Here is a 27858-nt window from a genome sequence, read left to right on the forward strand (position 1 = left end):
AGTCCATGGGGTCGCAAAGAGTCGGACACAACTGAGCAACCGAACAACAACAATACTATTAGTAGAAGTTGCTTTCCTAGCAGACCTGGACTTTGGCTTTCCCCATAGACTAGAGGTAGATTTTATCTAATATACAAATTAAAAGGAATTGGGTTCCCAAATTTAAAATGTATATACCGTTTTCATTAGTTGAGGCAGATAAATAGTTCAATGAAGTCACAGCAAACTCAAAAGCTAAGAAGTATTGAAACATCCAGTTTTAGCTAGGATGGAGGAGCATGTATCAGAGTGACTTTTCCCACCTTGGGTGGGGGAAAGGATACAATAGAATATATAAATACTTATAAATATGTAAGTATTATATATATATATAATACACACACATACATATGTATAAATGTCTTGTTGTTGTTCAGTCACCCAGTCGTATCCAACTCTTTGAAACTCTATGGACTGCAGCATGCCAGGACAAAAAGATATAAATACAGAAAAATACAGAAACAACTCTCGGAAGGAACTGATGAGTAACCTCAGCAGGCAGGATATAAATTGGAAAGAAGCACATGAAATGAGCTCCATATTCATCCTGAGATTTATTTCCAAATGAAGTACTAGAGAATAATCAGGGTTTCCCAGGTGGCACTAGTGGTAAAGAACCTGCCTGCCAATGCAGGAGACATGAGAGATGCAGTTTCGATCCCTGGGTAGGAAAGATCCTTTGGAGGAGGGCATGACAACCCAGTCCAGTATTCTTGCCTGGAGAATCCCACGAACAGAGGAGCCTAGCGGGCTACAGTCCATAAGGTTGCAAAGAGTTGGACACAACTGAAGTGACTTAGCATGCACATATGCATATGCCAATAAAAAATTTTTAAGAAAAGAATATCACTGTATATGTTGAGAAAATAAAGTATTGATTCAAAAGGAATAACAAGCTTACTTCTTTTGTTAGATTTACCTAAATATTTCATTTATTTCGGTGCTGTTATAAGTGAAATTACATTCTTAATTTTATTTTTGAATTATTAATTTCTAGTGCAATTACAATTGATTTTGTACCCTACAACTCTGACAAATTCACTTATTAATTATAATTTTTTGTGTGAGATCTTTAGAATTTTCTATGTATAAGATCAAGCCACCTGCAAACAGATTTAGAGTTACTTTTTCCTTTCAGATGTTGTTGGTTTTATTTCTTTTTCTTGTCTAATTGCCCCAGTAAGAACTTCAAATATAATCCTGAGGAGAAGTGGGGAGAGTGGACATTTTTGTCTTGTTCCCAATTCTAGAGAAAAAGCTTTCAGTCTTTCACTTTGAAGTATCATATTAGTTGTGGGTTTTTAATAAATGTCAATTAATCAGGTTGAGGAATACCTCTTCTAGTCCTAGTCTGTTGATTGTTTTTAAGAGAAAAAAGTGTTATATTTTCTCAAATGCTTTTTTTCATTTTTTGAGATGAACACTTGAGTTTTGTCCATTATTCCACTAATAGGTGCATTACATATATTGATTTTCATATGTTAAACCAACCTGGTCTTCCCAGGATAAATCTCACATGGTCATTATTGTATAATCCATTGTACTTGTTTCCGGGAAAAGTTTACTACTATTTTGCTACTTATTTTTATATAAGGTATATTGGTCTGTCATTTTCATTTCTTGTGAAGTCTTTGAGTAATAGTGGCCTCATAAAATGAGCTAGGAGGCGTTCACTCTCTCTCTCTCTCTCTCTCTCTCTCTTTTTTTTTTTGTAGGGGAAGAGTTTGCAAGGTATTAGCACTCTTTAAACAATTGCTAAAATTCGCAAGTTATGCCATCTGGACCATAACTCTTCCTTGTGGGACGTTTTACTACTACTGCTGCTGCTACTACTATTACTACTACTACTCATTTAATTGCTTGTTGGCATACAATTATACGTAGCACTCCCTTATAATCCTTTTTATTTCCATGGGCAGTAGTAATATGCCCTCTTTCATTTGTAATTTGATCCATGTATTTTAATTTTTTTAAACAAGGGAGGATAACAAAGACTAGTAATAACTGAAAGCTCTGACTCTTAAGGTTGTAAAGAAAATCACTCAGAAAGAAAGTTGTTTGCTCATTTCTGACACACAAGTATGGGTAGAAGACAGTAAAGAAGCAGGAGGTGAAAAGGTATAAGAGGAGGAAGCCAAACAACACTGGAAGTTGTTGAGACAATGGCAGCTAAGATCCGGAAATTGTAATGGCTGCTAGAAAAAACACAAGCCACTTAGACTACACAGAAAGGAAATAGGGCTGCACCTCTGAGGAACAATCTGGGTAGAAACTTCCGGTGGGGGCGGGGGGTGGAGCAGAACTACACGGGACTTTTATTATGCTAGGCTGAGGGGTGGGCAAGTAATGAGGTCGAGTGGGTTGGGGGATAAAAGGAGACAGAGCCAGGTGGAAGAATGTAACCCCTACCAACAAACAATAAGTTCCTTTTGTTCACCTTTGTATAACAGCAGTACCTTCTATTCCTAGCTAACTTAACAATAAATAGTTACTGAATGACTAAGTGGATGAAGGAAGAGAATAGTGATGGATATGTCTTCACTTACTGCAGCAACAACGTAACCAAGCAGGACCCTGTGGGGCTCCAAGGCAGAGAAGCCTTGCGAACAGCTGCGAGTCAGGAAACAGGGGGGATGAGAAAACGCAGAGGAGCAGTCTGGAAACAACAGTGCAGCCTTGCGCCAGGGTCCTGGTTCCACCACAGGGGATGCACATAACAGAATCCTTGAGCTCATCACAAAACTATAACCTCCGACAAAAGGAAGTAGCTAGCATTCTTCATTCCAGAGAAGGCCACCTGAGATTAGATTAAAGGGACCAGAGAAGCTCATCAAGAGACTACCAGGTATAGGCTCTGCTTATAACCCTGATCCTTATCAGCATCCCTGCCTTGAACCATTGCGATAAAACTCTGCACCGAATTCCCCCAAATTGGGGAAACACAGTTTTTGAAGGATAAGCCCAAACTCTGTCTCTGAGATTCGATCCAGCACTGGTGCAAAGAGGCTAAGCTTTTGGCTTTGGCAATTGTGAATTACGCTGTTATGTGCTCAGTCCAGTCCAACTCTTTGCAAACACATGGAATGTACCCACCAAGCTCCTCTGTCCATGGAATTGTCCAGGCAAGAATACTGGAGTGGGTTGCCATTTCCTACTCCAGGGGATCTTCCCAGCCCAGGGATGGAACCCATGTCTCTGGGGTCTCCTGCATTGACAGTTGGATTCTTTACCACTGGTGCCATCTGGAAAGTCCTAGTATACTGTATACAACCAATGAAGAGTTGTCTCAATCCATGAGTATGCCATTCATTCAGTCATCTATTCAACAAACATTAATTGAGCATTTGCTAGGTTACTGGGGGAACAGGACACTAGACTCTGGGGGATAACAAATGATTACTGTTGCTGCTCTGAAAGATTTTAGAGGCTATGAGTATAAAAAAAAAAACCTGTTAAAAATTTTAAGTTCAATAAAATATTTTAGATCCTATCAAAACTATTCCAATTATCCTCACAACCCCACCATCTCAAAATCCAAGGGATGGGCCTGGTGGTCTCTGCCTAGCTTTCCCAACAAAATAGGGAAATTGGACAAAAGTAATGAACGTTTCATGAGATAGCGTCTAAAGGCAGGGAGTAGTTTTGCTTAGGCTGGAGAGTTGAAGCAAGGTATCTAAGGTGGTAATTATTTTAAATAGTGGTTTTCACATCACTTACAGTGTGCACTTTGTTCATTTTTCCTCCTTCCTCACCCAAATCCTTACTTTCACTTTAATGTCTGGACCAACTAACTGTGTGGACAACACAGGTAAAGACTGTGAACGAATTTAAGGTTGAACAAAATAAAAGCTCCAATAAAGGAGCTCACATTGTGGGACAGTTTAGTCAGGGATGATAATTCAAAATAACCACCAGCTCTGAGGGCATCAATATATGCGCAGCCGGATCGCCGCTTCCCAATCACCAGGGCAGCCAGAAGAAGCAGGCTCGAGGCGGGGCCGATGGGCGGGCGCCAAGATGGAAGGCGGGGCTCGTTCTGGAGTCCCTGGAGGTAGCCAATGGCCACCTGGGAGACGGAGCTTTTGAAACCGACTGGCATGGAAACTGACCAATCAGAAGCTAATCTGGATAAGCTGCCGAAGTCATACCAGCAGAGTTTTGGCGCAGTTTGATAGGAGGTGCGGGTTGAAGAGCGATAGCTCAGAGAAGCCGCTGTTTGCTAATCTGTAAGAAAAGGTTTCAGTTTTTAAATAACTGGTTCAGCCATATTACCACATATACCTGATAGCAGCCCAGAAATAGTGGCATATATATATATATATATATATATTTTTTTTTTTTTTTTTGGGGGGGGGGGGTGTCTGCCAAGAGCATCACTTCCTCCTGAGAAAGGTTTTTTGTGTTGTTTTTTCTTTTGTTCATTTTTGAAATTAAATAATTCATACAGGAGCTGTTGTTTACTTACAGTGTTTGGGGGTTGATACGGGCTACAGGTTTCTGGGACTGTCATTTATTCATCTTCATTACCTAGCTCGGTGTCTGGCATACAATTAGGCACTCAGGAATTGTCTAAAAATAAATGGACACAAGCCTTTAACTATTGCTTTCTTTGATCTCACGTGTAAAGTCTCTAACCTTCTGACTCTGCCTTAATGGAAAGCCCCATTCTGTTTTAGCAGCTTAATTTAGATAGGTGCTTTATTTGGTTTTTTGATAAGACATGCTGTTAGTTCTGATATTCAAATTTCTGTTTACCTCCCCCCATCACCCAGTACAACCTTTACAAGTTCGAAGATTCTTGAATTTGACCCATTTCATAGTGTTCTCAGACTTCCCACATAGATCAGTCAGTAAAGAGTCTGACTGCAATACAGAGAAGTGCGTTTGATCCCTGGGATGGGAAGATCCCCTGGAGAAGGAAATGGCAACCCACTCTGGTATTCTTGCCAGGAGAATCCCATGGTCAGAGGAGCCTGGTAGGCTACAGTCTATAGGGTCGCAAGAGTCAGACATGACTGAGTGACTAAGCACACATGAATGGTGTTGTTAGGTTTCAAGCTTGGGGAGAGCCTAGATCCAGGAACTAGAAAGAGGCTGGAATTCTTGCTCCAAATTTGCTTCTCTATGCAGTCTTCTCTCTTTGCTTCTCTCATCAACATAGCATTAGTTAGTTCAGTCGCTCAGTCGTGTCCGACTCTTTGCGACCTCATGAATCGCAGCATACCAGGCCTTCCTGTCCGTCACCAACTCCTGGAGTTTACTCAAATTCATGTCCATCGAGTCGGTGATGCCATCCAGCCATCTCATCCTCTGTCGTCCCCTTCTCCTCTTGCCCCCAATCCCTCCCAGCATCAGGGTCTTTTCCAAAGAGTCAACTCTTCGCATGAGGTGGCCAAAATATTCGAGTTTCAGCTTCAGCATCAGTCCTTCCAATGAACACCCAGGACTGATCTCCTTTAGGATGGACTGGTTGGATCTCCTTGCAGTCCAAGGGACTCTCAAGAGTCTTCTCCAACACCATTGTTCAAAAGCATCAATTTTTCGGTCGGTGCTCAACATAGCATTACCCTTAATTAAAATATTGGTATTGTTAATCTCCCATTACTGGAATTGTTCCAACAGAGGCTGAATGACAATGACCATTTGACACCATGGTAGAAGACACATCCTTGTTGAGTGGGAGGAAGGGAAGTTAGGTCAGGTTACATCTTTGAGCTATTTTAAATGTAAGATATTATTATTTTACCAACCTAGGCTCCCTTACACACAAGGATTGCCTTCCATTTCACTTTCTCACTGTGGTAAATAGCACCATCAGTTTGTCTAGTCTATATGCCTGTCCATCTTTTGTGTGGAGTCAATCATTAGGTCTTCCTCCCAAAATCCTCTCAAGAAATAACAGTTTTCTCCTAGTAGCTGTAAAGTTGTAGAAAAGGTAACAAAACATGAGCTCCTTAACCTGTGGTTAAATGTTAAGATGAATGGTATCAGGATTAGGAGGATAGGTTTTGGAGTTCAACAGCTCAAATCCTAGTCCCATTACTACTAGCTGTGTCACTGTGGAAAAATTACTCTCTGAAGTTTTTTCTTTAACTACAAAGTGAGGATCTACATTTTCTCGCTATATAATCACAAACATCCTGAGAGGCAGATAATATTCTCATGTTGGAGATGGGGGCACCAAAGAAAAAAGATATGGTAACATTTCTTCAGGCAGAGTTGTCTAGAGGTTTCTCCAGTAGGGAGTGAATGCAGTTACTGGAAGTTTTGCAAGACTGTCCTGCTACCTATAATTATATATTGCAGCTTTTGGCAGGATGACTGATCTAGGTAATTTCTGAGATCCTGTAATATGATCACTTACTCACATATGCAATTAATATTTTTTTACCAGAATCTGTTTAAGGGCCTGAGGATACAGCATAAACAAGCAAAAAAAAAACAAAAAACAAAAAACCCATATAACACACACACACACAAAGAACTCTGCCTAAAAATATAAAAATACAGAAAATAATTTGTACTGGATATACAATATATAAAAACAAAAAAATAAATATGAAAATATATCATCTGATTGTCAGTTTTTTCATATACCCTTCATCTAAGTACCTACCCATTAACTCCTGCCCTCCTTCCCAGCCCTCTCCCCAGACTTAAAGTATCAGAAACTAGAAAATTCTATTTCAGTTTGTGTGCCACGCCCTCTCACGGATCAAGGCTTATTCAAAGCTGGAAATCCAGAAAAGTGGCCGGGGCCTTGGGAGTTTCTGAAGGTGTAAGGAGAGATCACGGAACTAGTGTTCCGATAGTTGTGGTTCCCGATGGGAAGCCAATTCCGGGGACCGGTAGTGGAGAGCGCTGGAGCTTGTTTCCGGCCACCTCAGCGGGAAGCGGAGACGCAAGCAGCTAGGTCTTCGGAAACTGGGGTAGAGGTTTAACTGTTGTCCCGGCGGAGCAAGTCAAAACACATCTACGGCCGTCTGGGCCAGTGTTGGGTCTCCGTAGCCTGTAAAGATGGTGTTGCTCACGATGATCGCCCGAGTGGCGGACGGGCTCCCGTTGGCCGCCTCGATGCAGGAGGACGAACAGGTGAGCTGCTAGATCCTTAGGACCCCAAGTTCCTGCCAGAGCGCTATGCTGTCCGCCCCGGATTCCTTGTTAGGACGCGGGAGACCCCTGAATCTTCCCAGGCATTTCTGACTCCTCTGAAGTGCTTTTTCTTTTTTGACAGTGAAGAAGACTACCTGGAGAAAACTAACCTTTGCTGAAGGCGGGGGTAGATTTTTATGTTACCTATTTCTTATTAGAAAAACACTCCGGAGAAGGGATATGTTTGGCTAATTGTGACCATCCAGTGTCCTGTAATTCTTTAGGGACTCTGCTAAAATTCAGGATTTCTAACATTTTTTTGCTGTTAATAAGGCTGACAGGTCCTGGGGAAAATCAGCTCCTAGTTCTTTAACTCTTTTCTGTAGCACCTGATCCTTGACCTAGCTTGCTGACATCTATTGAAAGCAGATGAGATAGTATTGCCACATATATGCACCTGTTTGAAGTTCAGTACAGTACTTTCTTTCAAAGTTAGGTCCAATTCCCACCTCCTTCAGTAAGCCTTACTAAATTCTTATTGTTGGAATTATGACCCCTGTGTTATATTTCTATAATGCCTTGTACTTTTGCCTTTGTTATATTTCTATAATGCCTTATACTTTTGCCTTTGTCTTTCAATAAATTAAATTTCCTAGTAGGCAGATGACAAATCTTGGTCATTTTTGTATTTCCCATAGCTTTTACAAAAGCAGTTTTAGTATAATAGGTGCTCAAAAATATGTTGCATTGATTAAAACAAACAAAAAAACTCCCGGAAAAAAACCCCTAGATAGCTTCACAGAAAGAGGCCTTGTGCCTTAAAATCACAAGGCAAATTTCTGGTGTGAGACCAGTTCCTGGAATAAGGTTGGGGAATTCCGGAAGAAAGGAGGCTGAGAATGACATTTATATAATTTATTTAAATTTGTTTAAAGTGATCAACTTTATTTTACTTTCTTATACAAGTAATTTAAAAAAATTTTCAAGGCCTAAAAAAAAGTTGAGTTCTAGAAAAAAATATTTTGCGCATTTTTTAACCTTTCATTCATATATTCATGAAAAAAAGCAACAACTCTCATTAAGCACATCAGGTGTGCCAAGCATGGTGTTCATTCAGGGACTTAGGGAACATAGGCCCTACTTTCATGGAGCTTACAGTTTAGTGGAGAAGCCAGATCACTAACAAATAACTATAATGTAGATAATTGCTGTAGAAGAGGAAGAAGTTTCTGTGATTGAACATGGAAAAGGTATCTAAATTGATTTTTGGACATCAGGAAAGTCTTCCCAGAAGGAATGACATCCAAGCCAATAGGAGTGTCTCCTATTGGGTTATATGCCTTTTTAGCTTTGATTTGCAAATAAGTTTACTTTAACTTGTAGGAGAATAACGATACAGATTGGGAAGTTGTTATGTTGCTTAGTACGTTATGCTGAGTGAAATATTTTCTATTTATGACACAAAACAAAGTCTAAGTTGATATAAAATTTGAAAAATATAGCATGCCCTGAACTTTGAACTTGTGAATTTTTCTCTTCTCCTGCATTAAATATTTTCTTGGACTATGCAGAAGGAGTGAAATTATTAAAATGAATGCAGAATATGATTTGAAACAAAGGAGATGGTGAGGAAATTTTCCTTGAAGGATATGTAGTTTGACTAAGAAATAGTTTTTGCAAGGGAACAGAAGTCTGGTCAGTTTTCCAACTATTGCTTTGAATTCCAGTATGGACAAAGAATATAAAGTAGGTATGAAAGTCTGAATATCAGTAGGCCCTTATTCTTTGCCTTGACACTTTATTGAAAAAATTAGTTGATTATACTGTGTGTTTCTTAATTCCAAATTAGGTATCAGTCTACCAAGATGGGTTGCTTTGTTTAATGAAAAGGAAAGATATTTTACACAAAAATATTTTCATGATTATAATTCTGTAATGATTTCATTTAGCAGTTTTGACTTTGAATGATAACATCCTTTCTGAACTTTTAACATCTGCAAAAATATAAATCTTTGACTAATTTTTTACTATTAAAATAAAGCACCTTACATTTAGAGAGAGTGCCTATGCATGCATGCTAAGTAGCTTCAGTCCTGTCCAACTCTTTGTGGCCCTATGGACTGTAGCCCTCCACTCTCCTCTGTCCATGGTTTTCTCTAGGCAAGAATACTGGAGTGGATTGCTATGCCCTATTCTGGGGAAATCTTTCTGACCTAGGGATTGAACCTGTGTCTCTTATGTCTCCTGCATTGGTGGGTGGGTTCTTTACCACTAGCACCACCTGGGAATCCCATAGAGTGCCTGCTATATACCAACCATTCTGCTAAGTCTGCTAAATGCATGATTTCATCTAGTCTTCATACCAGCTATTGTTGTTGTTTAGTTGCTAAGTTGTGTCTGATTCTTTGTGACCTCAAGAACTGTAGCCTGCCAGGCTCCTCTGTCCATGGGATTTCCCAAGCAAGAGCACTGCAGTGGATTGCCATTTCCTCCTCCAGAGAGTCTTCCTAACCCAGGGATCGAATCCATGTCCCCTGTATTGGCAGACGGATTCTTTATTGCTGAACCACCAGGGGAGCCCTTGTATTAACTATTAGGATGGGTTCTGTTATTATCTACGTTTATAGATAAGGAAGCTCTGAGGCTAAGAGAAGAAAAGTCTCTTTCTTTAAGTCATACAGCCTAAGTAGTACAATGGAATTTTTCACCCAGATTCCTTCCTTCCCCTCCCCTCCCTTCCTCCCTCCCTCCTTTTTCCCCCTTCCTTTCTTCCTTATTAACCTACAACCACTGTGTTAGTTCCAGGTGCATAACATAGTGATTTGACACTTCTGTCATCAGGGTTTTTTAACTTTGGCACTTTTGACATTTTGGAATGGATAATTCTTTGTTGTGGGAGAACTGTCCTGTGCATTGTTGGATGTCTGGCAGCATCCTTGGCCTCTGCACTTTATATACCAATAGCACTACCACTACCCTCCCTCCAGTTTGACAACCAAAAATATCTCCTGACGTTGCTGCATGTCACCTTTGGGGAGGATAGGCAAAATCACCCTTGGTTGAGAGCCACTGTTTTGGTTTTTAAAAGAAAATTTTAATTGAGGTATAGTTGATTCACAGTGTATAAGTTTCAGGTGTTAAGCATAGTGATTGACAGTTTTTAAAGGTTAGACTCCATTAGTAGTTATTATAAAATATTGGCTATATTCTCTGAGCTGTACAGTATACCCTTGTAGCTTATTTACTTTATACATAAGTAGTTTGTACCTCTTTATCCTCTCCTCCACAGTGTGCCCTTCCTTCCTTCCCTCTCCCCATGGGTAACCACTGGTTTATTCCTTTTAATCCATATCTGTCTGATTCTACACTGGAGCCTTAGTACCTAACTGTTACACTTTACTGCTTTGTTCTAAGACATTTTAATAATGTATTTACTTCTTGGGAGTCTGGAAATTACTTTTTAAAAAATGGATATCTTGATCAAGTAGTTTTATAGTTAAGTATCTTAATTGTCCAGGCCAAATAAATGTATTCTTTCAGTTATTTACATTGATAATAGATGCCATATTTTAGGTAGTTGCTCCATGCTCATCCCTATACAAACTGTCTTGTTACTGTAGATGAACAGTTATTCAAGTAATACAATAGAGCATTTTTTTTTAAAAGATACAGAGTACCTTATGTACTGTTTCCTCTATGCTTTAGCTAGAAATACAAGGTAGAGAGATGAACTTTTCCAAACTACACTGTCTAAGTGATACTCTATTTCTTCCTTTCTGATGTATTTCTCCTTTTCAGATGTTTGCAATTTCTTTACCTTTCTGTTCTACCTCAAAATAAACCCTGTTCTCTTCTCTCATCTTGTCTCAGCTCTGTGGACTTGAAGGTGTAGATGTAGCTGAATACAGAGCAGGGAACGCCAGGAAGCAGATGGTCTGTTGTACTGTTAAACTGCCACACTCCCCCAGTCACTGAGGGTTGATTAATCATCTTAGTGTTATTGCTGTTAGAGAAAGATGGTTGGCTCTTCGTGCTGCTGGCCTTTGATCAGTAGGGCTTAACAGGGACTTAAAAATGATAAGGGCTCAGCTAAACATTGTAACGACAGAAGATGGCATGTGATACAACTACAGCGGTCATAAAGTGAAAGTCACTCAGTTGGGTCTGACTGTGTGCGACCCCATGGACTGTAGCCCATTCGGTTCTTCTGTCCATGGGATTCTCCAGGCAAGAATAGTTGGAGTGGGTTGCCATTACCTTCTCCAGGGGATCTTCCCGACCCAGGGATTGAACCTCGGTCTGTTGCACTGAAGGCAGATTCTTTACCATCTGAGCCGCCAGGAAAGCCCACCAGCAGTCATAGGTAACAGCAATAAAAAGGACTGTGGTTGTGTGGCAGTTTACTACCCCTTACCTCCGATATTTTATGTACAGAACCACATCCTAAATATACTGATGATCTCAAGTTAGTTTCAGAATACTTTCACATCCACTTTATTATTGGATTGCTAACAGCTGTCTTTCCTTTATACTGTGTACAAGTTTCATCAAGTCTGTTTTAGACGAAGTAGAAAACAGAATTAGGACATCTAATTAACTATTTTTAGATAGGCTGGCTGACTGTGGGCCCTTTGTGACTGTAATCTTAAAAGCAAACCAAGGGTTTATCTCTAAAGCCATGATTATGTTGTTATGTGAGATCTATCAGTAGTTCAGAGCTGCCATGTAGTCTTGAGCATTTCCCATGAATTAGATTTAATATTAAGTAGTAAGATATCCCTTGGAATGTGGCTCGACCATCACAGAAGCAGTTTTAATTGTAGAGGTTGTATAGCACACGGAGGAGTAGGAGCTTCAGGGATGCTGCCTGGGTGCAAATCCTAGCCCCTCCCTTACTGACCCCAAGTGCAGATATGCAACAAGTAGACATTAATGAATGAATAATTTTCTCATTATAAAGTTAATTTGTGCCTGTTGCAGAAAATTCAGTAAATACAAAAGGACCAAGCAGTTAATGGTGTTTTTTTTTTTTTTTTTTTTTTTTACTAAAGTAGTGGTAAAATTAAGTAATCCCTGCTTAAATTATACCCACTTGGTATCTAACCTTAATCTTTGTGTATGTGTTTAAAATTAAATAATGGGTAATAACTGTAAGACTGTTCCACCTAATTTTTTCACATAGTGTATAATGAATGTCTACTCATATCATTAAATATTACACATCATTTTGATGGTTCTGTAGTATTCCATTATATAAATATATAACATATGTTATGTCACCCATCCCCTATCCTCTTATTGAACATGTTTTTTGTTTTTATATGTTTTTGTAGTTGTTTGCTTAACACATGTATGATGTTTATGTATACTTTCAAAGGTGTAGAATTATTAGATAAAACACTGTGCAAAATTTTATAATTTCTAATACATATTGTCAAAATGACTACCAGAAAGATTGTGCCAGCATCATGTTCCCAGGAATGGTGATGTTAACTGAACCAGCAGTGTAAAATGTTGGTTGGCATGCCATAATTCCTATGTAGATATGTCCCCAGTATTGTACATTGGCATCATTGCTTTGTTGTAAATTCCTGAAATCATAGCATGCTTTTGGCCATAGTCTCTGTGTGTCTCTCAGATTGCAATAATGTTTACGATGCCTCTTATAAAGTCAAAGGATTTGTACCAATTTTCATTTGACCAACAGGTTTTTGCCATTTTTTTTTTAAATTGAAGTGTAGTTGGTTTATAATATTATGTTAGTTTCACACTTAGAATATAGTGCTTCAGTATCTTTATAGATTATACTTCATTTTAAGTTGTTATAAAATACTATTATTCCCTGTGCTGCACAATATATCCATGTAGCTTATTTATTTTATACATAGTAGTTGTACATCTTAATCCCCCCTACCCCTCTCTTGCCCTTCTTCCTTTCCTTCTCCCTAATGGTAGCCACTGGTTTGTTCTCTGTATCTGTGAGTCTGTTTCTGATTTGTTATATTCATTTTATTTTTTAGATTCTGCATATAAGGGATAACATACAGTATTTGTCTTTCTCTCTCTGACTTATTTCACTAAGCATAATACCCTATCCATCCATCCATGTTGTTGCAAATGGTGGAATTTCATTTGTCATTTATTTATTTAACTATTTCCTTTAAGGGGCTCACCTGCCTTTAGCTGTCAGAAAACTTACGTTTAACTTTTATTGTTGTAGTTATTTTACTGATACTAATGTCTGAGTCCTGCCTCCAAAACACTGACTTAATTGGTTTTGGGGTGCAGATTGAGCAGGAATAGTGTTTTTTAAGATCCCCAGGTGGTTCTAGTGTGAAGCCAAAGTTGAAAATCATTGATCTATGTTGGTATTATTTCTTTGCACTTTAGTAGCCAAGGTTTGATCCCTGGGTGGGTAAGATCCCTTGGAGAAGGGCATGGCAACCCACTCCAGTATTCTTGCCTGGAGAATCCCATGGACAGAGGAGCCTGGTGGGCTACAGTCCATGGGGTCACAAAGAGTTGGACATGACTGAGCAACTAACACACTTTTAGTACCTCTGCAACTTTATTTGCATCCCTCGTATCTTTTGTTGTGGAGTCAGATATCTTTGGAATGCCACATAACAACATTGCTTAAGCAAACAGATTGACTCTACCACTCAAATTTAGGAACATAAGATATTGGCACTAGTTCAAAGCATGTGATGATATTCACTCTCCCTAACTGGCTGGCCAGTCATGAGAAAAGCAATATATATATTAGCATTACTGTTTAATATAATAATGTTAATATATATTATACTGTTAGTTATTACAAAGTGTTATTAACATATAGCAGTATACATGGTAATATAGGAGTATATCTCAAGCAAACAGCCTTATAATAAGTCATTGCCATAAAAACAGTGTTAAACTACAAATCAATACTTCTAATGGTCTCTGCCTGACTTCCCTGGTTCACCTCATACTTATTTACTTCCTTATTTATATTGAAATTTCCAGCTTACCATTTTATTTTGAGTTATAATTGACTTATACCATTATATTAGTTTCAGATGTACAATATGATTCAGTATTTGTAGACACCGTGAAGTCACCACGGGTAAGTCTAGTTACCCTCCATCATGAAAAAAGAGTTATGAAAATGTTTATTCTTTTTTTTTTTCTTGTGATGCAGACATTTAAGTTTTACTCTCTTAGCAACTTTCAGATACAGAATACTGTATTCTTAACTACAGCCACTGTGCTGAACATTGTATTCCCATGACCTGTTTTATAATTGGAAGTTTGTACTTTTTGATTCCCTTCACCCATTTGGCCTACTCCCCCACCCACCTCCCCTCTGGCAGTCACCAGTCCATTCTCTATGAGCTTTTTTTTGAGCAAGATTCCACTCTTTTTTAACGGCTGAATAGTATTCCATTGTGTATATATACTGCATCTTTTTTATCCATTCATCTGTTGAACAATTATTATAGGTTATTTTCATATCTTGGCTATTGTAAATAATGCCGAAGTGAGTATAGCTTAGGATGCCGATATCTTTTTAATTTAGTGTTTAATTTTCTTTAGATAAATACCTAGAAGTTGAATTGCTGGATCATGCAGTAGTTCTGTTTTTAATTTTTTTGAGGGAACCCCCCCCCATACTTTTTCCATTTTGGCCACACCAATTTACATTCCTTTCAACAGTGCACAAGGGTTCCCTTTTCTCCACACCCTCACCAACGCTTGTTATATCTTCTCCTTTTGATAATAGTCATTCTAACAGGAGTAAGGTGATATCTCAGTGTGCATTTCTAGTTCACTATTTTAAATATAGCTTAAAATCCTATACTTGTATGTTTGTTTATCTGCCAGTTACATGATTTTATTTTTGCTTCCTTGTTTTTATTCTCAGTTCAGTGGATCACTGTGATCTACTAAGTTTTACTTTGTACTTTCTCATAGTTAGGCCTTAGGTCCAATATCTGGGAGAACCTGGTACACTTTTCTATTTAAACGTTTAGTTATTAAGCATCTACCAAGGAGAGACTGTGTTACATCTTTCAATTTGGAATAAATAATCTAAAATAAAACAATTCCTTCCCATCACATGGCAGAAGTTATTTCCCCCAGTATGTGGATGAATAAAGTATATTTGCTTCTCACTCTTCATGCACTTCTTTTCCATTTTTGTCTTAGAGGTTATTGAGGTATAATTTTCTCCCTTTGAAATGACTCTACTGTTTTCCCCAGTAGACTTTTTCCTCTCTTTAAAAAAAAAAAATTGTGGAATCATTTAGAGATTGTTTGGAAAAATATTGCCTGTAATTCTGTCATCCAAATGTTACTATTTTCATTTTTTTATGAATATATCCCTTGCTATCCAGAAGTTTGCATTCCAAACTTGGAAACCAAATAGATTTATTTAGTAAAGGATATTTTGACTTTCCAATCTTCTTCCTTACTCTTACTTGTTTTTACCTAGTTGCAGTTACAGTGTTCATAGTAATTTGTAGTGATGGGTGCACACATTTAGTTTTGCTTATACACCAAATACTGTAATACTTTATGGAAGATTTTGCATGATATTTCAGCATAAAAATGAGATTCATTCTGTCTGTCTTTCCCAGGATTTTCCTCTGAGTATAGAACATGTTGTGTGATTCTGTGCCAGTAACCATGCAAGTGAGGTGGGTTAGGAGGAGGGCACTGACCTCATAGTGGAAATGGATTCAGCAAGTACCTTAAATGCAGTTGAGGTTTATATTTTTGCTTTTTAGAAAATAACTAATGTGACTTTGTTGGAAAACTCAGGGTTTGGGTTCCCTTTTTTCTCTGAAAGTAGGCCACTTTTATTTTGTTAAAATAAATCTTATTAACGTTATTAACCTGTAAACGAAGGACCATATTTACATAGTGTCCTCAAAATATGATACTTCTTACCAATTGCTACTGCTTTTTTTGTGGAATGTTCTTAAATGAAGGTGTCTTCTTTCAGTCTGGCCGGGACCTTCAGCAGTACCAGAGTCAGGCTAAGCAGCTCTTCCGAAAGTTGAATGAACAGTCCCCTACCAGATGCACCTTGGAAGCTGGGGCCATGACTTTTCAGTGAGTATAATCTTGATTTCCTCGTGATTATTTAAGTATGAAATACAGCAATTACTTGTAATTACACCTCAGAAGAATGGTAACTTTTTTCAGACATAAAGATAACTTTGAAAATAGAGTCACTCTGTGGAGGCAACTTTCCTGGCTCTAATTCTGCAAAACTGAAATCTTGGTTTCTGTATTCAGTTTGTGTACAGTAATTCAGCCTGTTATCTTGTGTCTAGTAAACGCTGTATGTATCATGCAGTAATAGATAACTTTTGCTTTGGGAGCTTCTTAGAGCCATACACACATAGATTAGTACCCTTGCTTAAACATTTACTGACACTGTAACCTTGAGCAACTCACATATATTTCTCTAGGCCTCAGTTACCTCTATAAAATAGGGAATCATAGTTTTGTTAGTTTTATGAGAGAATCCCTGTATATCACTTAACATTTTGTCTGGCACATAGAGAATAGTTAATAGGTATTATTTATTATTTAGAGAAAAGAAAATTATAAACGATAATTTAAGAGCATCTAATCAGTGGTTGGAGAAGGGCATGGCAATCCAGTCCAGTATGCTTGCCTGGGAAATCCCATGGACAGAGGAGCCTGGCGGGATACAGTCCATGGGGTCGCAAAGAGTCAGACATGACAGCATCTGAACAACAACAACAACAGATCATTGGTTACAGATAATGCATACAGCTGAGAGAGGGATCAAAGGGACTTTATTGGGTCTCAAATTACCTACAAATAATTGGTATTAAGTGTTTAATTATATGTCAAGTTTGAAGGTGCTAAAACAGGCAGGATTAAAAAAGAAAAAAGAGGACAAGAAGATCAGAGGAAAATAAGAAAGGATAAGCTAAATAATCCTTAGTATGTTAGGAGCTCAGATACTGAAATAATATAGACCTGGGAAGAACCTATTGTGTTTAACTCAAACAACCAACCTTCTACTCATCAAGAACAAGCAAACAAGTATACAGAATCAAAACCAAAGCAAGGCTCTGGCCTATTGGTTAAAAAAAATAGTGAACATTAGGTTTTATAAGTTATTTCAACATTAAATAATGTTCAGTTCAGTTGCTCAGTCGTGTCCAACTCTTTGCGACCCCATGGACCGCAGCATGCCAGGCCTCCCTGTCCATCACCAACTCCAAGAGTTTACCCAAACTCATGTCCATTGAGTCGATAATGCCATCCAACCATCTCATCCTCTGTCGTCCCCTTCTCCTCCTGCCTTCAATCTTTCCCAGCATCAAGGTCTTTTGAAATGAGTCAACTCTTCGCATCAGGTGGCCAAAGTATTGGAGTTGCAGCTTCAACATCAGTCCTTCCAATGAACACTCAGGACTAATCTCCTGTAGGATGGACTGGTTGAATCTCCTTGCAGTTCAAAGGACTCTCAAGAGTCTTCTTCAACACCATAGTTCAAAAGCCTCAGTTCTTCGGCACTCAGCTTTCTTTATAGTCCATCTCTCACATCCATACATGACTACTGGAAAAACCGTAGTCTTGACTAGACGGACCTTTGTTGGCAAAGTAATGTCTCTACTTTTTAATATGATGACTAAGTTGGTCATAACTTTCCTTCACATTATTTCCTTTCTAAATAATGTTCAGTTCAGTTCAGTCGCTCAGTGGTGTCTGACTCTTTGCGACCCCGTGAATCGCAGCACGCCAGGCCTCCTTGTCCATCACCAACTCCTGGAGTTTACTCAAACTCATGTCCATAGAGTCGGTGATGCCATCCAGCCATCTCATCCTCTGTCGTCCCCTTCTCCTCCTGCCCCCAGTCCCTCCCAGCCTCAGGGTCTGATGCTCAATTATAATACAGTATTTTTTATCTTTACCATGGGTTAGGAACAAATGACCTAGGAAAGATCTCATGGAACTGAAAAGAGATTTTCTTCTGCCTCCTTTATAATCTTATCTCTTCCCTTATTTGCATCTAAGAGCTGTTTGCTAAAGATGTATTCTTTGCCAGACCATGTATTAAGTCTTGCCTTTAATGTTCTTAGCTTGTCTTCTTATGGCAGAGAGAGACATATACGCAAGCAACTGTACTATAATACCTAGGACAAGAAGTGCTATAGAGCAGAGAGAAGGAAGCAAGTTTTCAGGAAAGGGGACTCCACTCTGGAGTTCTAGGGTGCCTTAGAAGCCACATAGAAAGGACAGGGATGGGGGATGTGTGTAATGCTTTGGACCCTTAAACTCCTACTTAAACTAAAAACCTTCTGACTGTATTTGCTATACATATTGGTCTTCTGGATATAATTTTGGCTCAAATAAAGAGTGCTATGGCTAAAAAGTCATTTGAAAACCACTGAGTAGCCAGCCTCTTTCCAGAAATATCTCAGACATGCAGTAATATAGCCTCCTCCAGACTGCCAGGGACAGTATGATGGACATGAGTTTGGGCGAGCTCAGGGAGTTGGTGATGGCCAGGGAAGCCTGGCATGCTGCAGTCCATGGGATTGCAAAGAGTCAGACATGACTGAGCAACTGAACTGAACTGAAGGCTGCCAGGGAGCTCACTCTCACAAGAGGAGTCAGTTCTGTTATTGAATAATTTGCAACTAATACAGAGTTCTTCTACCCTAGAAATTAGGAAATATTATTAGTCCTGAGATTGTTATTTTCTGTACCCAGTAATCATTGTGACATTAACTTCTAACTTTTTAGTGTTCACAAAAATTTCCAGTTCCACAGTTCTTACAGATGGAAGAAGTTTAAATGTGTATATATTATTACTTGTTTACTATACATGATCAAAGGGCAGATGGAGTCACACCTCTGAGTTTTCAAGAAAAAGTCTTAAGTATTAAGATATTTTAGTTGAAGAATTATGTGATGAATCAGGTCAGTTCAGTTCAGTCGCTCAGTCGTGTCCGACTCTTTGTGACCCCGTCAGTCGCAGCACGCCAGGCCTCCCTATCCATCACCAACTCCCGGAGTTTACTCAAACTCATGTCCATCGAGTCTGTGATGCCATCCAGCCATCTCATCTTCTGTCGTCCCCTTCTCTTCCTGCCCCCAATCCCTCCCAGCATCAAGGTCTTTTCCAATGAGTCAGTTCTTCACATGAGGTGGCCAAAGTATTGGAGTTTCAGCTTCAGACTTAAATTGAAGAAAGTAGGAAAAACCACTAGACCATTCAAGTATGACCTAAATCAAATCCCTTATGTGATGAATAAATATGTCTAAATACTCCTTTTGGAATATGCTTCTAGTAATGGGAAGATGTTTGTTTTCTAATTCTAGTGATTTATGGTTTGTAATTGACTTTCTGATTTCATTAGCCTCAAAGGCCTTGGGCTTGAATATTTTCAAGTTTTTATAAGGAAATTTCCTGGTGGTCCAGTGGTTAGGACTCTGCCCTTCCCCTGCCAAGGACCTGGATTTGATCCCTAGTCAGGGAACTAAGATCTTGCAAGCTGTGTAGCATAACCAAAAAAAAAGTTTGTATGGCACTTGAGAGTCTGTTTCAGACTGTTGGGAGTGTTATTAATCTACAACAATTTTTTCTTGCTTTTTTAAATTTTTGTCTCTTCAGTTACATTATTGAACAGGGAGTATGTTATTTGGTTCTGTGTGAAGCTGCCTTCCCTAAGAAGCTGGCTTTTGCCTACCTAGAAGATTTACACTCAGAATTTGATGAACAGCATGGGAAGAAGGTGCCGACTGTGTCTAGACCCTACTCCTTTATTGAGTTTGGTAAGATTTTGTGCCTTACTTTTCTATCAGGGGAATAGACAATGTAGAGAAGCTATTGATATAATTTAGACTTTTTTTTTTAAAGCTTACCTACTAATGTTTTGGATTCTGCCTCCTCTCCTATTCCATGTCTTTTTTCCTTTTGAGTGAATGAGGCTTCCTTCTCATAAGTGTTAATAATTTTCTCTGGCCTTTTGATATTTTCCCCATAGAGCTTGTTGCCCTTTGCTCTTTTTTGTAATTTGTTTTGCTTCTTCATTAGTGTAAAAAACTGCCTGAAGATCCAGATTGATATGTAATTGCTGAGTTCTTCTTTTTCCCAATTCACTGTCTTCACCCCCACACACACAACACTCACAGTGAGACCCATTTTATGGAGATCAGAATTTGGAAATCAGAAAGAATGGTGATCTAATAGAACAAGATCCTCTAAATTAAGTACTAAAAGATACCTGGTATTGGGGCACAACAGTTCCTACAGGCAGAAGTAGTGAGCATGAATGTCCATATTTGTACAAGATTTAATAGAAAGACTCATTACTCCTCAGAGCTGGTAAAATATAGGATGGCAGCAGATCAAAGGAAATGTCCTATAAGTAGAAGAAGGGAGAACAAGTATGATTAGATTACATCATTGACATTTTTAGTTAAAAAATAAACTGGTTTTGAATACTACCTCTGGATATCTGAAGTGTTTCAAGTTTGCTAGATAAATGAGTCCTCTTGATTTCTAGAAATACAGAAAATGTATTATAGCAAAGCATTACAGTGTTTCAAAACTAAACTCTCCAAGTGCTAATTTTATCTTGTCTGGTTTTGCAGTTTTTATTTTTGTAGGCAATAGGAGTTCAGTAAAGCCAGGAAAAAAATAAGACTGCTGTACCAAAGTCACACAGGAAATAGTTGGTATTCTCAAATTAGCTTAAAAGATTGTATGCAGAGATATGAACGGGTTATAGATGAACTGTAAGGTGCAGTAACCTGAGACCAGTAGCATGGTAATTGTTATCAACCCTAGGCTTGAATGGATAAGAGCAGTTTCTGGAACTGGGAAGGAAAAAATTTATAGAAAAGGCCAATTTCAAAGGAGCAGTAACTTTTGGTGGAGGAATACTACTAGCCCAAGATGACTTCTCAGGGAGGAGATAGAGGAATAAATCACTGTCACTGTCCACTCATTCCCTACTCTTGGGGTGTCCTCTTTGGCTGAACCTAATTGGAAGCTAGACGGTAAGGAACCCATCAATACAATTCATGCAGGTTAGCTTCCCAAAGCAGAAAGCAGGGTGCAGAAGGGTGGGAGGAAGTCTAAAGAGGCAAATAAAGGGTAGCCAATACACTATCTTAAGATTTTAGCTAAAAGTTGAAAATATAATCTTTTTTAATTATTCTTTTCATAGTTTTATGATATGCAGACATTGGCAAACATGAATGAGCATGCAGTGGTTTGTTTGTTTTTTTGTTTGGTTTTTTTTTGAGCATGCAGTTTTCTTGTAATATTTTGGGAAATTCCCTGTCACACTTGATACTCATTCAGGAGTCTGGTTAATCATGGACAGTTGCAGAACCAGGACTAAACTCAGAATATACTCTTTCCTACTTCTTTGATGGACATGAAAGAAGTTGTTAACAGTCACTTTCTTCATCATTATAGATACCTACATTCAGAAAACCAAAAAGCTTTACATTGACAGTCGTGCTCGGAGAAACTTAGGCTCCATCAACACTGAACTGCAAGATGTGCAGAGAATCATGGTCGCAAATATTGAAGAAGTGTTACAACGGGGAGAAGCACTCTCAGGTATCTAAAAGCAGTACGAGTCTTATGAGCGAGTGGTTCTTATTCCACAGGCAAGGATAGCTTATTTGGGGTTACCGTTTATGCTGTCAGATTCTATCTAGTACTATTAAGAATTCATTTCTCCAAAATGGATTACATTACAAGCTTCCAATATGATATGTTTCTTCCTAGTGTGGTTAGTTTCTATGGAGTTGGAACAGTGTAAAGTCTCATTCCATGTAAGAAACAATTACTGTTTCCAAGGTATTTACCAAATTAGATAGTATTTATAGAAACAGATAAGTTAGGGAAAATGAAAAGAAGAATGAGAGGACATTGTCAAAGGTTTATGGCAATGGTTTCATAAGTAGCTGCTTCAGGAGACTTTACTGCTGCCAGATCAACTGTTACAAAATACCATTTCATCAAGGCGTTCCTCTGCAGAAAAACTTCTAAGACCTGTGACTACAAGATCTAGTCTGGTGTCAACTTACTTTTCATTCATCCAGTCGTTACTAATTGAATACTCAAAGTGTGCAGGGCGGGCTTCCCCAGTGGCTCAGCAGTAAAAAGTGTGCCTGCGGTACAGGAGCTGCAGGACATGCGGGTTCGGTCCCTGGGTCAGAAAGATCCCCGGGAGGAGGAAATGGCGACCCACTCCAGTTTTCTTTCCTTGAGAATCCCACGGACAGAGGAGCCTGGTGGGCGACAGTCCGTGGGGTCGCAGAGAGTTGGACACAGCTGGAGCCACTTAGGAGCCAGTGTGTAAGGCACTGTGTTCTCTGTCGAGGGAGACAAGGAGATCGCAGAAGTGTTCCATCCTCACAGGGTCACAGACATCCTGCCTCAGCCAGTTCAGGGTCTTCATCATCCTGGACCTTCCTTAAATGCTAGATGAGAACTGCCTCTTCAAAGAAGCCTTCCCTGATCCTTACAGCCCATGACGCATTAATCTCCTTACTCCTTCAAATTCTTAAAACACTTAAATATTTCACATAATGTGAAAAAGCATGTAATGTTTTTTCGCACATGGTGTATGTATATGAGTGTACTAATTTACCTAAAATATATAACTAATGTTTAAATGTTACCTAAGTGTTTAATGTGAGCATATACTCTGTGTTTTATATCTATTTTATATACTTATTTTATTTCTTTGACAGTGATAATCACAGGTAGTTGTCTTAATGTATATTTTAAAAATTCAACCTTGTTACATATTCATGATGAAATGCATGCATGCTAAATCACTTCAGTCATTCTTTGTGACCCCATGGACTGTAGCCCGCCAGGCTCCTCTATCCTTGGGATTCTCCAGGCAAGAATACTGGAGTGGGTTGCCATTCCCTTCTCCAGCCATTCCCTTCTCCAATGAATAAATGGGTTTTCCTTTATTATGAACTTCAGATATTAACCTTCATGTTTATAGTCAGCAACTGTCCCAGTGTATAGCTTCATACTCTTTAAACATCAGTTTTTGGATAAGTGAGTCTATGTAAATTTTCGTCGTAGCAGACTCATAGGTTCTACTCAGGATAAAGTAAACCAGTATAGGAAACTTTTTTAAAACCAAAATTTATAAACTGCTCAATTAATCAAAAGCTTATGGGATTTTCTTCTAGTGCTTTGCTAATTGCTGTAGTGTTGATATGCTGATTAAAAATGAAGTACATTTTTACCCTTAAGAAACTTCATGTGATTGGGAAGATAAGGAACATTGTCACAGAGTAACAAACATCAATTGAACATTTACATTGTTCTAGGCAATATGGTAGGGGGACTTTACATATATTTTATTTATTCTTTAGAGTAATCCCATGTGAAGTGGGTGGTATCAAACCAGTTTTACAGATAAAGAAGCAAAGACTCAGAAAAATAGCTTACTCAAAGCTAAAAAGTAGCTTACTAGCTTTTTACACTGCTAGTACTTGGCAGAATTTGTTGGTCCATGGAGTCCTTGTTCATCTTCAGAGAATGATAATTGTAAATCATTATATAGATATATATGGGCTTCCCAGGTGGCTCAGAGGTAAAGAATCTGCCTGCCCAATGCAGGAGACATGAGTTCATTCCCTGGGTTGGGAAGATCCCCTGGAGAAGAAATGGCAACCCACTCCAGTATTCTTGCCTGGGAAATCCCATGGACAGAGGAGCCTGGCGGGTTATAGTCCATGGGGTCACAAAGAATGGGACACAACTGAGCGACTGGGCACATAGATACATAGACAATAAGAGCTAAAAGAATGTAGAAGGAAATAGATAAGTAAACAGGAAAGATTTCTTGAGTTTTGATAGATTAGGAAGGAGTGAAGAGTGATATTTTTAAGAGGAAGAAAAAGCATATCTGAACAGGGCATAAATGAAGACAGTGGGAAGATTAGCCCACCTCAAAAATAGATTTCTTCCTCTTTAAGCTTCTCCATAATAAGAATCTGTCTTTTATACTGTTTTCTCTTTTTGTTTCAGAGCTAGTCAGCTTTGCATTTAAGACCCAAGAATAGTTCCTGTGGGTTCTTTTAGTAAGATCAAATTGTGCCTTTTTTACTACCTAAATATACCTGTTTCTTTTAAGGCATAGGTTTTATTTTTTTATTCAGAGGTGTGTCACTCTACTGCAGTGTAGATTGCATAGGTACAGGGATCATGTACATTTTGATTGTAACTGTATCCTCTAGCACTTCTCATGGTGCCCGCAACATAAATATTTGCTAAATAAGACTTCTCCAAGCAATAGCTTTGTTTTTATGATACCATGTGTTTCCAGTGTTCATATGTAAAGAAATTCTCATAACTATTGCTTACTTTATATGACCTAATATTTATTTCTCTTCCCAGTTTTTCTGAGCAGATTTAGATTCATTTAGCAAATACTTATTTATTGAGCACTGACTATATGCCAGATCCTGTTCTAGGCACTCGGAATATAGTAAGACACACTGTAGTAGTTAAAAACCTCTGTCTAGTCTGTTAAACTGACTGGAAAGATTCCTTGCAGTATTGTCATGGCTATTTCTCATCCCCTAACTGTTTTTTTGCATGACAAGGTGGTTTTCTTACAGGACAAGTTACTAATTTCGAAATGGCTGACATGCCTGTGTTATTAAGTAATGCCACATTTCTCAATCAAAACCAGTTCCTATTAAGCAACTCCAAATAGTACAAAAGCATTCTCCAAGGAAGACCAAATAAATTCAGATTGCAAAATAGTTTCTCAAAAATTTAAAGAAGTGAAAAGTTTGATTAGAATTTATGCCAAACTGAGAGTTTGTTTTTATTATTAAAAATATGCCATATATTTTAAGCCCAGTTTAGCTTATGTGTATCTGGCTATTTCTCTAAGTGCTTAGTTAACAATTAAAAGAAGATAATGACATTACAAATGTTTGTATAGGAAAAAAAACTTTGCAGAAGATTCTAAAAAGCTTAATTTAGTAGATGTTGGTGGTTTTCTAGCACCTGTGATTGTATTTTCATTGTAATACAGCTTTCCTATGTCTGCTAAAATACAATTTCTGATAGTGTTATCTTCACACTAATAGTCTTTACCATGTGGAAAGTTTTAGAAATTTGGTAGTAGTCACTGTTGAGATACAGTCTAACACTCTGGTTCATTGAATTTTCTGGTTACCTGCATTTTTCATCTTACCTGGATTATCATTTGTCAAAATATGAGAGAATATGATTTAAACCATTAAGAGATTATGGAGATAGTTGTTATCAGCTAACATTTATCAGATGTATACCATTATGTAGGCATTGTGTTCACCTTATAGATATCCCATGATATGGTTACTATTGTTATATATTCCCTATTTTTATAGACAAAGAAGTTGGGTCTTCGGCTGAGTTGCCCAGTATCATATGATTGATATAGCTGAGATTTGAACTAGGGTGTGAGGCCAGACCCTGCACTCAATCTGAAGCCTCAAGAATTTTAACATAAGTTGAACTGATTAGTTGAAAATGCATTGTAGATTTTACAGTGCTTCGGGATCATGAGTTAATCAGTGTATACAACCTTACCCTTTTAAAAAAAAAAAAGGATAATTTAAGCTTCATGATTTGAAGTAGTGCTACTCATTTGGGTTATTTTTGTTCTTAATACAGTTGATAAAATACTTTCAGGAACTAATTAATGTTCTCCTTTTTTTCCCTTTTGACAGCATTGGATTCGAAGGCTAACAATTTGTCCAGTCTGTCCAAGAAATACCGCCAGGATGCGAAGTACTTGAACATGCGTTCCACTTACGCCAAACTTGCAGCAGTAGCTGTATTTTTCATCATGTTAATAGTGTATGTGCGCTTCTGGTGGCTGTGAAGTAGTGAATCCAGTCACTGGCAAGGGAGAACCTAGAACCCGGCAGGTGTATGTTTTCAGGAAGCTGAGCGCACAGAGATGTGTATTAGAATCCAAGTGGAACTTCTGCCTCTAAAGACCTTGCAAGAAAAGACATGTCCTGAAAATGAAAGATTACACCTCATTTAATGAAGCTTAGCCCTATGTAGAAAGTGTCTTTCCGGGGCAGAGGCTTTCTCTGGGTGCTAAGCCATATACATTAGGGAACAGTAGATTGTTTTATTTGTTTTTTTCCCCTCCCAGTGTTTTACATTTTTCAAACAGCACTGACTGGGGCATTCTCATTCTCTAATGGAGCCGTCAGTGAGATTTGGCTTAACCAACCTATGCTAGCAAGTCTGAAATCCCTTCAGAGAAGGCAGCCCTTCAGGAAGTTTTTTGACTCTGTTTAATCAACATTCCTTTCGTTGGTGACATTTGTGATTTTCAGGAATCTGAGTTGTTTGATGGCCTTTTAAACAAGACTCCAGTATGTGAAGGTTAATTGCTGTGCTGCAAGATATCCTGTCTATTGGCCCCTATAGGAAGTTAACCTTGTTTTTCATTTATGATAATTTGCTTATTGCACAATTGCTTTAGGGTTAAATGAATTATATTAAGATGCCTTGAAATTATATTATAGCACTCCTTGATTAAGAAGCAAAAATGTTTTCTGTCATTTACTCTTAAAAGACTTAAAATTAGTTTGGGACATTCTTGATTTTATTTTTCTGCATCTGGTTTATATTGATATAAGAGTGAGTATAGCATATAGCCAGAGGCCCCTGACTTAGTGGGCAGACAGGCCAGCTCATCACCACAGCTTTGTCCTCCTTCCTCACCTCATCACTACGGTTTTCCCCCCTTTCCCTCCTGCCACAGCTTGCTAGGGTTTCCTGAATTGCTCTGAGCCCTATAGTCTCATGTCCCGTAACTGTCCTCTCAGTATAGTCTCAGATTTCAAAAGGGAAGATAATCAGTTGCTTAGTTAATTAAATTGAAATTTTTCAGAGCAACTACTCAAACTACTAAACATATTTATCTAAGAAAATCTGAGAGCACCTCATATCTGCTTCAGTTATGTAATTCTCTAAGAATGTTCTAGAGAGAGCTCATTTACAGTAGATTCTGTTAACAAATAAAAGTACCTGATTTTTCCCTTTTTTGCTCAGGGATAATGAGAATTTCCTTTTACCTTCTGAGGTAGAATTTTTTAAATGGGGAGAATAGGCCTTTTAAATATTGTCACAAGAGTGTACAATATAACCTCTAATTCCTACACATACTGCAAATATTTCTTTAAATTGTACAGGAAAATGAACCAACTTCTTACTTCTTAAGATCTTTAGAAAGAACTTTAACCAGTAAGCAGTTTTATAACTCAGGATCATCAAACCTAGTATTCTGATTCCTGATAGAGAAAAAAAAAAATCTTTTTTCTTTAAAACAAGGCAAGGAGAAATGCTTATTTTATTCCTGATAATTTACAGAACTAGAATAAAATTTTTTTCTTCCCATTTTGGACCTCTGTCTGCCAATTGGAGTTTTGTGCATGAAATAAGAAGTTACTTTTTATAGAGAATAAGTGCTTGAAGTCCCTAAAAGTCTTGTCCCTCAGTAATGATGTTGGTAATAAAAGCCTTTGAAAGGCTGAAAACCTAAATAGTAGTACCATAGCTTTTGGTACTTCTGTAGAAGTGGAGAGTGAGTGGCAGCTCATTGTTGAGAGTTGCATGCCGCAACCAGGTCGTCAGCAATGAAATAAATACTTCTAGAATGTTCCCTTCAGTGTGAAGCTTTGTTA

At 38.3% G+C, this 27858-nt stretch overlaps 1 protein-coding gene across 1 annotated transcript; it reads left to right on the plus strand.

Annotated features, from left to right (window-relative positions):
* Positions 1 to 6900: 6900 nt before the first annotated feature.
* On the plus strand, positions 6901 to 27835 carry SEC22B (SEC22 homolog B, vesicle trafficking protein). Its single transcript, XM_061121026.1, has 5 exons — positions 6901 to 7131; positions 16118 to 16227; positions 19778 to 19938; positions 21593 to 21739; positions 25882 to 27835. The coding sequence occupies exons 1-5, from the start codon at positions 7057 to 7059 to the stop codon at positions 26034 to 26036; spliced, it is 648 nt and encodes a 215-aa protein (XP_060977009.1). The 5' UTR covers positions 6901 to 7056; the 3' UTR covers positions 26037 to 27835.
* The last annotated feature ends 23 nt before the right edge of the window (positions 27836 to 27858 follow it).

The sequence above is a fragment of the Dama dama genome, chromosome 20, assembly GCF_033118175.1.
Source record: "Dama dama isolate Ldn47 chromosome 20, ASM3311817v1, whole genome shotgun sequence".
Classification (NCBI taxonomy): Eukaryota; Metazoa; Chordata; class Mammalia; order Artiodactyla; family Cervidae; genus Dama; species Dama dama.